At 36.8% G+C, this 16,499-nt stretch overlaps 1 protein-coding gene across 1 annotated transcript in view; it reads left to right on the forward strand.

The window, feature by feature from the left end:
• The first annotated feature begins 1,244 nt into the window (after positions 1-1,244).
• LOC141325943 (zinc-binding protein A33-like) overlaps positions 1,245-16,499 on the forward strand; it is an 18,648-nt gene continuing 3,393 nt past the window's right edge. Inside the window, exon 1 of the mRNA XM_073834662.1 lies at positions 1,245-1,298. Within this exon, the coding sequence (XP_073690763.1) occupies positions 1,245-1,298 (54 nt within the window). The remainder of the gene's footprint in view (positions 1,299-16,499) is intronic.

Here is a 16,499-nt window from a genome sequence, read left to right on the forward strand (position 1 = left end):
AAGATGTCCAGGACCTCTGGCAGAAAAATAGGCTTACAACATCCAAGCAAGATCCTGCAGTATATTTAACTGTGGACATGGAATACTTTTTATCCCTGTTTGCACCAAAACATTTGGTGGGTTTTCTGCCAAAAAACTTTTTTGTTTTATTTGACCATAAAAGCCAGTCCCGTCATTTTCCAGACAATTTTATGCTCCTAGTCCTCCTAGTGCCCTAAAAAATTTAAATATTAATGGGAATATACTTCAGAAATATTTTACTCATAAGAATTTATAGGGGTACAAATAATTGTAGCCAACATGCACTGGAGAAAAACAGTGATTTCATAATGCGAGTTTCTCTCCACTTTCAATCGTTTTACTTCAGTGAAAGGTTTTTGTCATTTTTTGAATGAAAGATCAAAAGGATAAACAATGCAGATTTATTTTCAGTCGTCTTTGCTCATATTTACCAAGGGTGCCAATATTAGAGGTTCAGCCGGACTGTAATGGGCTGTGCCTGTATAATTTTGTATACAGGTATTGCAGACAAGTTTGGTAGTCCCAAGTCCTGTGGTCCAGACACTTCCAAATTTTGTCACTTTCACTGAAACCATCACCACCATTCTTACATGAGACCAAAACAGATTTTCATTTTATCTTCTTATAAAGATTTCCTTAAATATCATACTTTCTACTAGAGAACTAGAGTGAAATGTGACTCTAGTCACATAGGCTACAGATTTCATCTGGATGAAGACATAATGGATGAGCAAGTAGAGAGGTCCAATAATCGTAGACCGGCGCCGGGGTCCCAGGTGACTCACAAAGAGGATGTGATGGTCAAAGCCTATGTGACCCACACATACATGGCTGTTGTCATGTAATAGCAAGTTAATCATTCACACAAAGTGGAAAGAACACAGTAGTAATCTAGTTCAAACAGCACACACTTAGTCTACACACTGAAACAGGAAAAAAATGGCATCCTATCAGAGCTAACCAGCAAGCCTATTTCGATGACAGGATGCTTGATGGCTGAAATAAAGCAATTAATCAAAGACATCAGAGGTTATTTATTGTGGTACACAGTTGGTTAAGAAGCCATTTAGCTTCCCCCATTCTCTAAGTGTCTGCTTCCCAGTTGGCATTTAGATGGAGTACCACTCATACTGAATGAAATGGCAAGTTAGTAAGAATATAAAGGGCTCACCTTCGCTTCAATGGAGTCTCTTCCACTTGTTGTTTTGCATAAAAGATAAATGATGGAGAAATCCAATTACACTGATGTGAATGTGTGTGGACATACTGAGGCTCAGGTAATTGATTGATGGTAGGAAAATCTCAAAGCCTCTGACCTTCTCCGTCAAAGGTGTCCAGAGTCTCTGATGTCCCACATTTCCCATGGGAAACTCCCAGCATTCTCTCCTGCTCCCATCCCCGCGTCCATTTCCATTCCCTTTTCTCTACGAAAATCTGAGGTTAATATCACATTGCCTCATGTTATGCAAAAGAAACAATTACCCCCAGCAGTTCCCCCCATTTTTAGGCTGCCCTTAAGATCAGTCTCAATCTAATGGGCTTCATCAATCAACTGCATTGTCTTTTGCCAAGCTTTCAGCGAATGGCTTCCCTTCTGTCTCTTGTAGTCTCTGTGTTAACTAGTCAGGCGCAATGTTCCCTAACAAGGCGCTGCCTGTGTGCTGCCTTGGAGGAGCTAATTTACAGAGGGATAAGCTAATGAGAACATAGCAAAGTTAATCCGGTCCTTGTCCCATGCCTGATTGAGCTAGTGGTGATGGCAGGATGGGGAGTGAGTCTTATTTCCTCCAAGCCTGTTTGCATATTTATATGGAAGTATTAATGAATGCACAGTTGAATGGTGGCGGGTTTGGGACTGTGCCATGTGGATAAGCGGAAGAAAAGATTGGTGGGAAGAAGTGCTGGCAGCTGAGGAGAATATGTGGAGACTGAATGAGATAGATCAAGTAAAGGCCAAACTGGTATTACTGTTAATCTCTGAAGTTAATTTTTGGAATATATGTGGAAAAGAGTGTTGCAGACAAAATACAACAGGGTTTTTCCATTGGCTTTGAATTTTTGCAAAAAACAAGCTCTGTGACCAACAAAAGTTTATGATAATTTTACATTTTGTTATCTCCGAAAAAGAACACATTTCATACGCTTGATTAATTTTAAAGCCTAAATACAAACTACACCATGGTTGCATGACTTCAATGTCCACTTAACTTCCAACAACTATTTTGTCCCTGAAAGTTTGAGTTGAAATAGTTTGCAGGAGTGGGATTATTATAACTTGGCTGTGAAAACAAACATGTGGGTAGATGCGTTTACCTGTTTGATATGACATTTAACATCCCCAACAACCTCTTTAGTCGTATTTAGCCACTTAGTAGCATTTTTTTTAAGTAAAGTAAAAGCTTTAAAAATATATAAAAATAAATCAGGCATCAGGGAAAAGGCATTCAGACCAAAAATCAATTTAAAAAACCAACTGACCTGAAACATTACTAGATTTTAGGTACTTGAACTTGGACTTGGACTCAGACTGCAATTATTAATGAACTAGGGCTTGCACAGACTCAGGTAGATCTTGACATGGATATTTTGGACACAGCAACTTTTCAGAGTACAGACGAATGACAAAAACGAAGATAAAACAACATTAATAATCATCTCCTACTAAAGCTCAATTAGTTCTTGACTTATTGACAGGTTGAACTGCAAACAATCCTGCAATGGCACTTTACAGGCCCACTTAGGGCTAGCCTAAGGGACCCCAGCGGGCTGCCAGCACAGGGCCTCTGAGATGTTGCTCATTGGCAAAATGCTGGTCCCTTAGTGCTGGCCCTGCACGGGCAGCCCTTACTTAGTCCACACTATTAATCTACAACAGGGGTGCCCAACCCTTGTTCTGATCAAACACACCTGATCCAACTAATTAGGATCTGAAGGTGCACTTGATAATTACAGATAGGCTTGAACTGAACTCTGTAGGAAGGTTCATACATACTGTATACATCTGTTTCACTTTAAATACTTTTGAGCTACTATAACTTAAAACAAGTCTTTGGGGAAAACAGTTATTATGCATCTGAAATGGATGCAGTCACCACATAACTAATGTGTACATTGTCAAAAATGTACAAGAGTCAAAGGGATTTCAAATCCATGTATTTACAAAATTGAAAACATTCAATTCAGGTTAATGCAGCTACATCATGTGAAAGTTGATGTGCAAAAGTCTTATCTGTAGTACATCAATGTCCAAACATTCTCCATAGCTGAAATTGGTTGACATCAAATGAATAATCCAACCTCTTGTAATGAAAACACGCCATAGCTCTCAAAAACCAGACTCTTCCTAACCAGGAACAGTCAAAAATAGTCCAGACAACGGTCCCACATCGAAAAGAACTTTAAAACCATATTCAAACTGGACCATGATGTGGTGACCTCACCAATAAAGAGTCCTTCTAAATGCACACAAATACACTGCTTAAACTCTTAGCACCAGTTCAAACATAGGCCATATATACACGTACCATCTCTGCAAAAAACATCAGTAATGTACACTAAACATAAAAAAACTTCTTTAGACTGGGCTTGAAATTACATATTTCCCAACCAAGACACAACACAATGTGTTCAGCAGGTGAGCCATGCTGGCTACTGTTGCTTGCTATTGCTAACTCCCTCTACCACATGGGTTTACTTAAGGAAACCTAAAACACCCTAGCACCCCTAGTGATAAGGAAGAATACTGCCCACAAAATCTTTATTAACAGGCTCACATCTGGGCATCTTAATGTGGGCAGTCCCATAGTGTGGGCTGCTCACAGAGAGCCTGCAGCCCAAAAGCTGTGGGCCTCATCTGGGCAAGCCTGCACTGGGCCTGATTAGGTTTTGTGTGGGCTGACCTTAGCCCACTGAGCCCGCAAAAAGAAAGCATGGGCCCCGCATGGACATGTTTGCAGGGAACATTTAGAACCGGTCATAAAGTGTCCTATTATTGTGTTGGAGTCCCCTACAACAGATTTAAATGCATCTAAGGTCAATAACATTGTAATTTTCTCAGAATATAGGGTAGAGTGGGGGACAAACTAACACAGGGTTAATTGTAACACACGTGGTTTAAATATTTCCACAAATGCTAGCATAACCAAATTTACTGTATTAACTAGTTGCCATAGCAACACTATGCAGAGAAAAAAGAGCCCCAACATTCAAAAGCTTTTTGAAGATATCGCTGAATATTTATTTTACCATAGCAAAAGTACATTTCTGGCTGAAGTAAACTTTTCATTTCAGTTTTTAGTATTAATTGAAAATTAGACAAATCTGCTATTATTTTAATCTCCAATTTGTTATTTATCAGTTTAGATTTATTTGTTTGATGCTATTGTTATTAATGCTTTGCAAACCAGCAGAAGACACTAACCTGCTTTAAACTCCAGTCGCGCAGATGGGGAACGTTGTAACACTGTGTTACAATATGCCCCGCTGTTATTTAACTATGCTATTCTATGACATTAGCGTTGCAATTTACACTGCTTACTTCTAAGGATTTTGATAAGAAACCACAAGAAACAGGTGAATAAAGGCTCACAATTAGTGTTTGATGTTCAGAAGTTATTATTTCAAGAAATGTAAAGTATTTTGGCTGGTTTATGTGTGTCGTGTTCTATGAGAGCTGTGTGTGGAGGGAGAGGAGTGTTTTTCTGAATGTCTAAATGTGTTTCATCTATTTGTGCACATTGTTTTGAACTACTGTAGAGCTGTGTGTTGCGATCAGGGCCGTTCCAAGCATTGTTGCGATGTGTTCATTGTCAAACTCCAAAATTAGATTATTTTTTAAAAAAAACGTCATTACTTTATTTGAAAAAGATAAGACATGTATTTTATTGACAAAATTTATTAGTTTGTTGTGTATATTTTTTTCATTCGATAAGATAACATTTTAAGCTGTCATATGGTCGTGTTACAACGTGCCCCTCAGATGTTACAATGTACCCCACCTACGGGGCATGTTGTCATGTTTCACTTCCTTTCTATTGAGGTAAATAACGAAAAAGGTATACACTGTAAATATGAAACAAAGCGATATATTTGTACTAGACAAGTGTGAAAATAATGTGGATAAAAATTGTACTCTGAACCCCAAGTGGATTTACACAAACCGCAAAATTCAAAAAGGTTGTGCCCCGCGCTCCCACAAAGATTTGTCTATTATTTCGAAACAATTTGTTTGAATCTGTTTTGAGCATAATGTCTGTAAACCTCTCCCTTCCATAAGCCAACTCTGCTCTGATTGGTCAGCTGGACAAGTCTATTGTAAATTGGCACAGAGAGGATTACTTAACAGGGTTACCAGGTTTTCAAAACAAAACACACCCAATTGCTACTCAAAACTAGCCCAAAAGTAGCCCAATTGCGTTTCGGGTGGGGTCCCCTGGTAAAATGAGCATTCCAGGGGCTAAATATTACGTTATTGGGGTCGCTTCAACCCGCGGACATGAAAAACAACAGTATGAAAGTAGCCCAATTACACCGGAAAACCAAACACACATGCACCCGTGTTGGCAAGTCCGTGGTTGTTTTTGATGTCGTGGATTGAAACTTAGCTACTGGAATGCAAATTTACCAGGGGAACCCCGACAAAAATCATGTATTTTACACCCCGGAATGCATTTTTTAACTTTTAATTGGAACGCAGAACAGCTGTATCACAGGTGCACGAGCCTAACTTGCTCGTCTCTCTCTCTACTGGTTCTTTTAGTCCATGCATTAACCCTATAACTGCCAGTGCAGCAAAATAAATAGCAATTTCACAATGATTATAGAGTCTTGTATTGTGTTCAAGTTGGTCAACAGAAAGCTGATTTCGCAGACAATTTACTAATGTGACCACACATTAAATGGTAAAGCAAAATATCTTGCTCTTTCTCTCTCACCTCAGTGGAATTGGTAAAGCCAAATCTCTACTGTTAAGATTCTGCAATATATAACTTAAATTTCATTGTGGATGCATGAAACCTTTAAAAGCAATCGATTTGTTGCCCTTGGGTGAGATCATCAAATCATGGTTTTCTTAGAGCCATAGTGCAGGGGTCATGCACATGTCATGGTGCTCCCATAGGCTGGATTGTGTCATAATGGCTATGCCTGGAGGTGGTCTATCTAATACATAGCACAAGACCAAAAAAGAAAGTAATGACGTCATTGCTGTCTAGCCACTGTGTTGTGCTGAAGCATCTAATTTAACAGCATGGGCTTCATGATTAATGCCTGATCTGTTCTTGGTTCTAATGATATTCAAAATCTTTGTGTGGCACCTATTCATGAGCCACTGTCACTTGAAATTTTAAATTCTTTCAAAATCCCTGGAATTGCCACATAGCTCCCCTTGATGAATAATACAATGACAGGATGTTAGCAGAACAGAAGTCCTCTCCTCTGGCGTCTTTCATGTCTTTCAAGTCCCATCAATCCCTTTTCTTTTTGCTGCACAGGCATCCCATCTGTTTTAAGCCAAACTAATTTGTTCAAGACTAAATGAATTTAAAGACTAAATGAACCTCTCAACCTGCTTAACACCGTCACAGTTTGCTTTGGGTTTCATTTTATAATGATGGGGTAAATTATATATTTTTCCATTTGCTTTCTTCACTACCTAGACACACTCCGATCTCACTAAAGATGTATTCAGCCTCCTGTATCTTTTGTAATTACATTCTCTGTTCACCTTTTTGCACACTCTATAAATTGTAGATAAATTCTCAATCCAAAATATGAAGTTACACACCACTCAATTTAAAGTGACTTTAGTTATAGGTCATTCACAGCCATATGGTTAATATTTTCAGATGTCTAGACAGGTCAAATAAAATGAGTCATTGGCCTGTGTTTGGCCATGGGCCATAAATCTGACATTTCTTTTATTGTTTTCTGGAGTCTGCCCTACTATATTATATAGAGGCATTGGAGATTATAAACTTTCAGAGCAAGCAGAGCCAAAAGTTTTGAGGTAGTTTTGGCAGAATAGTAATATGTCATTAAAATATGTGTAGGGACGCTCAAGAAAAAAGTTGTCACCTTTACTCCTAAGGAGTGCATATTAGTATCTTTAAAAGATTACTTCACTTTCAGAATAAAAATGTCCTGATAATTTACTCACCCCCAAGTTATCCAAGATCATGTTCATGTCTTTCATTCTTCAGTCGAAAAGAAGAGAAGTTTACTTCCAGAACGAAAATTTACAGATAATGTACTCACCCCCTTGTCATTCAAGATGTTCATGTCTTTCTTTCTTCAGTAGTAAAGAAATTATGTTTTTTGAGGAAAACATTTTGCCACTGGTTTTTTCTCCATAGTGGACTTCTATGGTGCCTTTTGGAGTTTGAACTTTTAAAATGCAGTTTAAATGTGGCTTCAAAGGGCTTTAAACAATCCCAGCTGAGGAAGAAGGGTCTTATCTAGCAAATTGACCTTGTTTTTTAAATTGCAATTTATATACTTTTTAACCTCAAACACTTGTCTTGTCTTGCTCTGCCTAAACTTTTTTTTTTTGTTTTTTTTCTAGTTCAATACAGTTAGGATATGTCGAAAAACTCCCATTTCATTTTCTCCCTTAACTTCAAAAATCTTTTCAAAATCATCCTTCATCGCTGCAGAAGTTCCGGCCCTTAACAAAAAAGGTAAAACAGCGATGTAGAATGATTTTAAAGTTGAGGGAGAAAAAGAGATGAGAGTTTGTCGACATACACTTACCGTCTTGTACCGGGAAAAAAAATCAGGCAGAGCAAGACAAGACGAGAATTTGAGGTTAATAATGATATAAATTGTAAAAAAAAAAAAAAAAAAAGCTGATTATTTTGTTAGATACCTGTCTTCAGTAGCAAAGAAATTATGGTCCCCTTTCGAGGAACTCGAACTGCGTCCTCTGGGGGTCGCTCTTCACCATAGCAACCCCCTAGAGCAGCGGTTCCCAATTCCAGTCCTCGCGACCCACCGCTCTGCACATTTTGTGTGTTTCACGCATCGCTTCCGATGTTTGTTCTATTCCAACGTTACTGCCCTTCGAAGTGGACATCACAGGATATTCCGCTATTATTCATTAGTTCGAAGCGAGCGTATGTGTTCCATTTGAAGGTCATTAAGGCGTGCGAGACGTAAATTTAAAATGCATTTATTTACAGATGCACTTATGTCACACTTCTCTAGTAAGTTTCATCTGTGTGTGAAGACGCTACATGCGGTGACGTAGCGCAAATATGTGAATGAATGTTCCGAAGTATAGTAAACAGATTTCCCCCGCTTAGGGAGCAGGGAGCAGGGAGCAATGAACACTTTGCAGGGACCATGTCAATCGGATCGCAGTTCCTGCACGGACCTCACTTCTAATGAGCTGGTTATCTGAATCAGGTGTGTTAACTAAGAGAGACATGCAAAATGTGCAGAGCGGTGGGGCGCGAGGACTGGAATTGGGAACCGCTGCCCTAGAGGATGCAGTGCCTCGTTCCCTTCTCAGGGAACCAGGGTTAGATACGTAACCTGAGATGTTCCCTTTTGAGGAACTTATATAAATTGTAATAAAAAATAAAAAAAAAATTAAAAAAGCTGATTATTTCGTTAGATACCTGTCTTCAGTAGCAAAGAAATTATGGTTCCCTTTCGAGGAACTCGAACTGCGTCCTCTGGGGGTCGCTCTTCACCATAGCAACCCCCTAGAGGATGCAGTGTCTCGTTCCCTTCTCAGGAAACCAGGGTTACATATGTAACCTGAGACGTTTTTGAGGAAAACATTCCAGTATTTTTCTCCATATATTGGACTTCAATGGGGATCAAGAATTTAAAGGTCCATATTGCAGTTTCAATGCAGCCTCAAAGGGCTCTAAATGATCTCAGCCGAGGAATAAGGGTCTAGCAGAACAATCGTTCATTTTCAAAAAAAATACAATTTATATACGTTTTTACCACAAATGGTTGCCTTGAACTAGTTCACCAATGCATGTCTACGACTTCACATTATGTACTGTAATCACTATGGAAATAGAAATGGTGTTTTACTTTCTTTGCAAGTTTGCTTTGTAAACACTGGGTTTGTACGTTCGTTTACATCACGCATGACCTTTCCAACATGACTAAGTCATGCGTGAGGTTGAGCTAGTGCAAGGTTAAAAAGTACATACATTTTTTTTTTTTTTTTTTTTTTTTTAGAATATAACCATTTTCCCAGAATATAACCGTTTTCCCAGATAAGAACCTTCTTCCTCGGCTAGGATTGTTTACAACCATATTTAGGATCGTTTGAAGCCGCATTGAACCTGCATTTTGGAAGTTCAAACTTGGGGCACCATAGAAGTCCACTATATGGAGAAAAATCCTGAAATGTTTTCCTCAGAAAACATAATTTGGTAACACTTTATAATAACTATCCGTTATAACTAGTTAATAGATCATTAATAAACTGTTAGTTAATGAGTTATAAATGGCTTGTTAAATAACAGTTAATAGTTTGTTATATATTTATAACTGTGTCTTATAGCTAGCCAATAGATAACTTACAAACTGTTAGTTAACAAGTTATAAATGACTTGTTAACTGTATTTTAATGATTTATAACTATACCTAATAAATTAGTAATAGATAATGAACAAGCTGTTAGTAAATTACTTACTAAAGACTTGTTAAGTATCAGTTAATAGTTTATATATGTTATTGGGACGTTATTCTAAAGTTGCAACTATTCCTTATTTACTCACAGTTAATAAATGAAGAATAGTTGCAACTTTAGAATAACGTCCCAATAACATATATAAACTATTAACTGATACTTAACAAGTCTTTAGTAAGTAATTTACTAACAGCTTGTTCATTATCTATTACTAATTTATTAGGTATAGTTATAAATCATTAAAATACAGTTAACAAGTCATTTATAACTTGTTAACTAACAGTTTGTAAGTTATCTATTGGCTATCTACAAGGCACAGTTATAAATAATTAGCAAACTATTAACTGTTATTTAACAAGTCATTTATAACCCATTAACTAACAGTTTATTAATGGTCTATTAACTAGTTATAACAGATAGTTATAAATAATTAACAAACTATTAACTGTTATTTGACAAGTCATTTATAACCCATTAACTAACAGTTTATTAATGATCTATTAACTAGTTATAACGGATAGTTATTATAAAGTGTTACCCATAATTTCTTTACATCTGAAGAAAGAAAGACATGAACATCTTAGATGACAGATGGGTAAGTACATTATCTGTAAATTTTTGTTCTGGAAGAGAACTTCTCCTTTAAGGGTTTTGAGGAAAACATTCCAGGATTTGTTTGGATTGTTTTCTGCATTTCTGCACATTTATTATATTGCTTGTATAACGCATTTGCATATTTGTAAGTTGTAATTACACAGGAACTTGCACATTGTATTTTATGTTTTTCTATTAGTCTTTTCAGGGTTCTTTACTTTACAGGGGAGTTCAAGGCAGTTGCTTACTGCTAATATATTCGGCTCCCTCTGGGACAATTTCAATTAAGATTACCTTGCTTAGCGTCATGGCCCAGTTGTGAATTATAATTACCAGTGTGTGTGTGTGCATTTGAGCAGTCAGGCTTTTTTTCAGAAAGCAGATGAATGTGTGATTATAGGCTGTTGGGAACCGTCTTATTCCAGTGGGTTTGAGACTTAATTTCTCAGTTTTCTTCATGCTGAGTGCGTGTTGCTGAGCCAGCAGTCATCACATTAACCCAGCGTGAGTGCTCTCATGGGCCTCTTCCATTCAAAACAGCATTGATTACCCACAGTGTGTTCCTGTAGCTCAACCAGTAAAACACCAAGGTCATAGGTTTGATTCCCAAGGAACACATGTAATAAAATGTATCTGTTGTATGTCCTATAAAGATTAAAACATTTGGGATGCAAGGCTGATTTTGTGTGTTGTTGCATTTTGAATTGAGGCAATCTGCAATTCAAAATGCGACATGAGTATTTGTTGTGTTCTCCGGCATTCAGTGCTCCTTTATGACCAGTAAATGGCGTAACGGTGGAGCAACAGTTTTAAACAGCAAAATCTATCTTAGCAAGTTAGTTAAAGTCAATATGCTTTAACCCTAATCTCTAACCTAGCTTATCTAGCATATGTGGGTAGGTATGTTTTGGTGCTGGGATGCTGGTTTTAGCTGGTTTATGCTGGTCCTTTGCTGGTTTATGCTGGTCCTTGACCAGCAACATGACCAGCATAAACCAGCTAAGGACCAACATGAACCAGCATAAACCAGCTAAAACCAGCATCCCAGCACCAAAACATACCTACCCGCATATGCTGTTTTTTTGTTTTTTTTTTCAGCAGGGCTTAACCATAACCTAGACAGTTATTTTCTGCTTTTAAAACGAAAACTGAATCAAAAGAATATTGGTTTGGAACCACATAAGGTTAAAGGTAAATAATGACAGAACTACTCTTGTAATACACATGAGATGTCAAATATGATTGATCTGAAGTCACCAAACTGTAGCCGATCAATAAAAATGAAAAAGCAGTAGAGAATGGGCATTCTAGAGGTAAAGTCACAGGCCAATCACCTCAGCTTTCAGTAAATGTCATTTTAATAGTTCAGAGTCAAGGAACCTCTGTGAAGTGGGAAAAAAATGCATCTGCAATTATGCTCTGTGGTGATAATTGCCACATGCTTTCAGGTGTCATAAAATTGATTTCTCAGGGACTCTTGCTTTAAGTACTGCCCTTTAGACTTCATGCTTGGTATAAGGTCTGAGACCTGATCAAGGAGTAAATGGACTTTTGATGAAAAGCTTTTATTTTCTTTAAAGAGAACTGACAGCTTATTTGAAAGTTTAGGAACATTTAAAAGAAAGCAAAGGGATTTCTAAGAGGAAATCACCAGGTGTTGTGACAGAAATGAAATTATCGCCTCTGACCCCCAAGTATTTTAGACTTTACAAACAGAAACACGTCTTACTCATTAGAGATATCAGAATTAAAAAAAAAAAAAAAAAAAGAATAAGGAATGCATTTACATTTGTTCAAAAGACACTTTTAATCTTTTAATCTGTCTATAGTATATTGCTGTTAATTTTTATGATTTTTGTACAAGTTTGTTTTTATATTTGCAACAAATAAATGTAACCCCGGACCACAAAACCAGTCATAAGTCAAACGGGTATATTTGTAGCAATAGCCAGCAATGCATTGTATGGGTCAAAATGATTTTTCTTTTATGCCAATTATATTAAATAAAGATCATGTTCCATGAAGATACTTTGTAAATTCCCTACCGTAAATATATCAAAACTTAATTTTTGATTAGTAATATGCAAACTTTAGTTTAAACATGTTATTTATATACTATTATAATGTTTAATAATATTTGTCATTCAGTGTAACACAATATTTATGTAAAAATTCGAACAACATGCTTATTCTGACTTGTACATATTAAAATATATAAAAGAATAAAGAAGCATATTAAATTTTATTGTGTCTGACAAATGGACAAAACCTAGGATAGTGGCAAATTGTAAAAATTACAACGAATTAGTATTTGGGATGACAATTTGTCTTTTAATATGTCTTAAATTGTTTTGTTGTTGTTTTTTTGTTGTTGTAAATATGCCTGACAAGATTGTTACACTGAATGACATTTTAGTGGGTGTCTTCTGTAAATTAGGGGAAAATTATATTTATTTTTTCCTCAAAAAAATTAAAATAAAAATGCAATTAAACAGACAACTTTTTAATATTTTTAACCCTCCTGTTATCCTTGGGGTCAATTTGACCCATTCAATGTTTAACATATGTACATATATAATTGACTTTTTTTTTTTTTTGCTTCAGATTGAATGACTTTTCCTAATTTAATGGGAAAAACTTGGTAAACATAAAATTAACATGATATTATTTTTTCAATGCCCTGTACACATTTTGTCACATCGGTGTTCTTTGGGGTCAATTTGACCCCAGGTTCTTTTAGCTGTATAAAACATAAGAAATATAAAAAAATTTACACACATTTGTTTTGGGTGATATTGAGGTCACTATAACATGCTATGATTTTATAATATGCACTATAATTTTATATGTTAAGTATAATAAAAATAAAAAAAAAATAACTAACACAACCATACGTGTAGTATTGCGAGAACCACTGTCAATTAAATTGCTCTCTCAATTGAAAATGGCCTCTACGCAAAGGTTTTCTGTCAGCGAGATTATGTCACAGGTGTTTGACAGTGAAAGTGTGTGGGGGGGGGGGGTGTTTCAGAGTGTTGTTAAGTAGTCAACAAAGACATCAATTACCTGACACTAACCTTTTAGCAAAAAAATATCACATTCTAGAGGTTTTAAATTTGGGGTTAAATTGACCCCAGTGGAACAAAGGTGTTAGCGGATTTTAGGGTAACAGGAGGGTTAATTTTAGGCAGTATTACACTTATTGTTTTTATGCTCAAACTCTTTTTCCTCTTTGACCCATATATATGTGTGTGTGTGTGTGTTGCCAAGGCTACATTTTTTTTAGTTTAAAACTTTTATCTAATAGCTCTATTTCAGTTATTCAGTCAATAGTTTTTTGTTAAAGATAATAACACATAATTTAAGTAGCTGTTGATTTTATGCCAAACTTATCCTATGGAATAACATGTTATTAGAGTAATTTGCTTCTCTAGTGATGCATAACAGGATGTGAAAATCAAACTCAGAAAGTTCCAGTGCATACAGTGCATTTTTTTCCTTTCCATTGTCATAGATGAAGGGACAAAGTCACTCTCGTGTCCTCTAGCTTTAACCTGTCCTGCCTTGTCACAGAAAGTTTTTGATCCGAAGGCCGAGCTGATCAATAACACAAGCAGCTGACATGGAAAAAAGACTTCCATATGCATGTGTTTATAGGACTCTGTGAGTGTTCGATCTAAATGCAAATCCACTTTCCTGTCGAGTCATGCACCTGCCTAGTGACCAGCAGCAGCCTGTCTCTACTGATCTTTCTTAATCATTCAACTGGCAAACTCCACTCTATGGAAGAGACACTGAGAGAGATAAAGAGTGAAAGAACTGGTACACTGCCTAATCACTGTCTCGTTTTCCAGTAAACTCCAGCAAGTGAAATTTACCTGAATAGCCAAATGGCTTAAAGTTAACTTATTATGCCCCTTTTTACAAGATGTAATAATATAAGTCTGAGGGGTCCCCAGAATGTGTCTGTGAAGTTTCAGCTTAAAATACCAGACAGATAATTTATTATATCATTTTGAAAATACCTATTTTGAGTGGAAGCAGAAACACACTCAGCTCAGACAAAAAACATCTGTTTGGTTTTGATTATCGATGTCTTGCTGAAATCATGCATTTTAAATCTATGATAGTTTAAACTTCTGATATGGAGTTTTCTGAGCACACACATCCAAAGCATGTGCACAGAAAGCTACTAAACTTAGTTCTCTTTCATGTCTTATTGCGCTTTTAACATTAACTTGCACACAAGTTCATGGGGAGCGAAATCTGACTTGTTTGTTTTTTCACATGCTTGCAGAGTAAGGCTTACTGAAACAAAGTTACTGGGTTGTATTTTTTCATGTTTTCTGGGTTGGTAGATGCACTGGGAATCTGATTATAGCACTTAAACATGGAAAAAGTCAGATTTGCATGATATGTCACCTTTAAAATATTACAACTTAGTTATGAATATAATTGTATTTTATTCCATTTGCTTTGCTATGTAAATTCCAACACCGCAAGATTTGTAATACTGTTGTAATGTTTAAGTGGCCAACTTTAGGACCTGAATGATTGAAAAAAGACTGATCCGGACTTCACCGGTCAATCTGGCACCAGCTGTGCTGTCACAACAGTTTGTTTCAGTTAGGGACAAAAATGCCACTATTTTCCGTTCATCCATCCACACAACAGGAGTTAATGACTTTTGCCGATCAGACTCAAACTAGGGCCAACTGCAAAATGCTGTTGCCTGCAGAAGTGGAAAGAAGACTGCAAAGTTAATTTGGCCAAGCACTTTGAGTTTTCATACTTCTGATGTTTTCATCCCTCATGCAGAGAGTCATTTTGCAGATAATTATGCAAACTCAATTTGTTGGCAGGATGCATGATTATGGGGGGGGGGGGGAAGTGTTAGGCTAAATTGACTTTAGGGTCTTCTGATTGTTGTGGCCAGTGGAACAGTCCATGGTTTACCAGAAAGAGAATGTAGATAGTTTCCATTAAAGTCTAAATCAACAACAATTTCTCCTGCAGAGAAGCTATTGCTATTCAGCCATTCATCAGGCCAAGAAACTGCCACTGAGATGAAAGGATAACTTTCTGCACTGGGCCTTATCATAGATTCATTCATGAATAGAATTCTGAAGCTTTGATAAGGCTACCATTTCACTTTTATATATTACATGTCTGACCTTTTCAGCATCTAAAATACAATCCAAGAACCAGTTCAAAATGCATTCCTTTGAAAGATGAAATAGGAAATTATTCACAAGATTTTATGAAATCAAGAATATTGCTCGGCTCAGATTGTTCCTTTTCTGACTGACTCACTCTCATTTTTCTCTGTGGTCTGCTTTATCGGACCACTCAGTTCTATTTTATGTCAGCTAAGGGGAGAGAAACACAACATTTTCTATCATAATACACTCTCTCATCTGAATGTTTTCACTGCAAGGCCTCTTGGAAATGCCACACAGGTAACATTTTATATCGCCCACATAGTGCATTATCGACATAGCAGTGGAAAGCATGTACTCACCAAATTTTTTTAACTGGCCATTTAGTGTAAGCACTTGTGAAAACTTTTAATTTCTAAAAATCCACAATCTGACCAGTTTATTTAAGGGATCGTTCACCCAAATAAAAATAAAAAATGTACCTCATAATTTACTCACCCTCAAGCCATCCTATAGGTGTATATGACTTATTTCTTTCAGATGAATACAATCTAAATTATATAAAAAATGTCCTGGCTCTTCCAAGCTTTATAATGGCAGTAAATGGCCGCAATTTTTTTGGGACTTTGCACTTTGCACTTTTATTTAAATGTCCAAAAAAGTGCATTCCTCCATCAAAAAACTAGTTCTAAGTACTCCACACAGCTTTGGGAGGTGAAAAAAGGCCTCCTGAAGTGAACAGATTTAAATCAACATTTAAATAGTCTGGAGGAAGGATCACTATAAGCTGGTCCAGAAGTCAGTCAGAAGTCAGAAGTGAGAAAGCAGCACTATCAGAGTTTCTTTGAAACCCTTCATCTTCCCCAGCTCCACCTGTGTAAATCTGCTACAGAATGTTATGTGTACAGAATGCATAGCAGATCTAGTCTGCCAAAATGAAATACATTAAGGATGTGCCCAAATAGTAAATCCATTTCTGAAAGGCACGGAAAATGAATAACGCGTTCTACAGAGCCACTAAAGGGACATGGTGAGCTGCTTGCTAGTGGTAGCCTGTTACATTACAGTGC

The sequence above is a fragment of the Garra rufa genome, chromosome 2, assembly GCF_049309525.1.
Source record: "Garra rufa chromosome 2, GarRuf1.0, whole genome shotgun sequence".
NCBI lineage: Eukaryota > Metazoa > Chordata > Actinopteri > Cypriniformes > Cyprinidae > Garra > Garra rufa.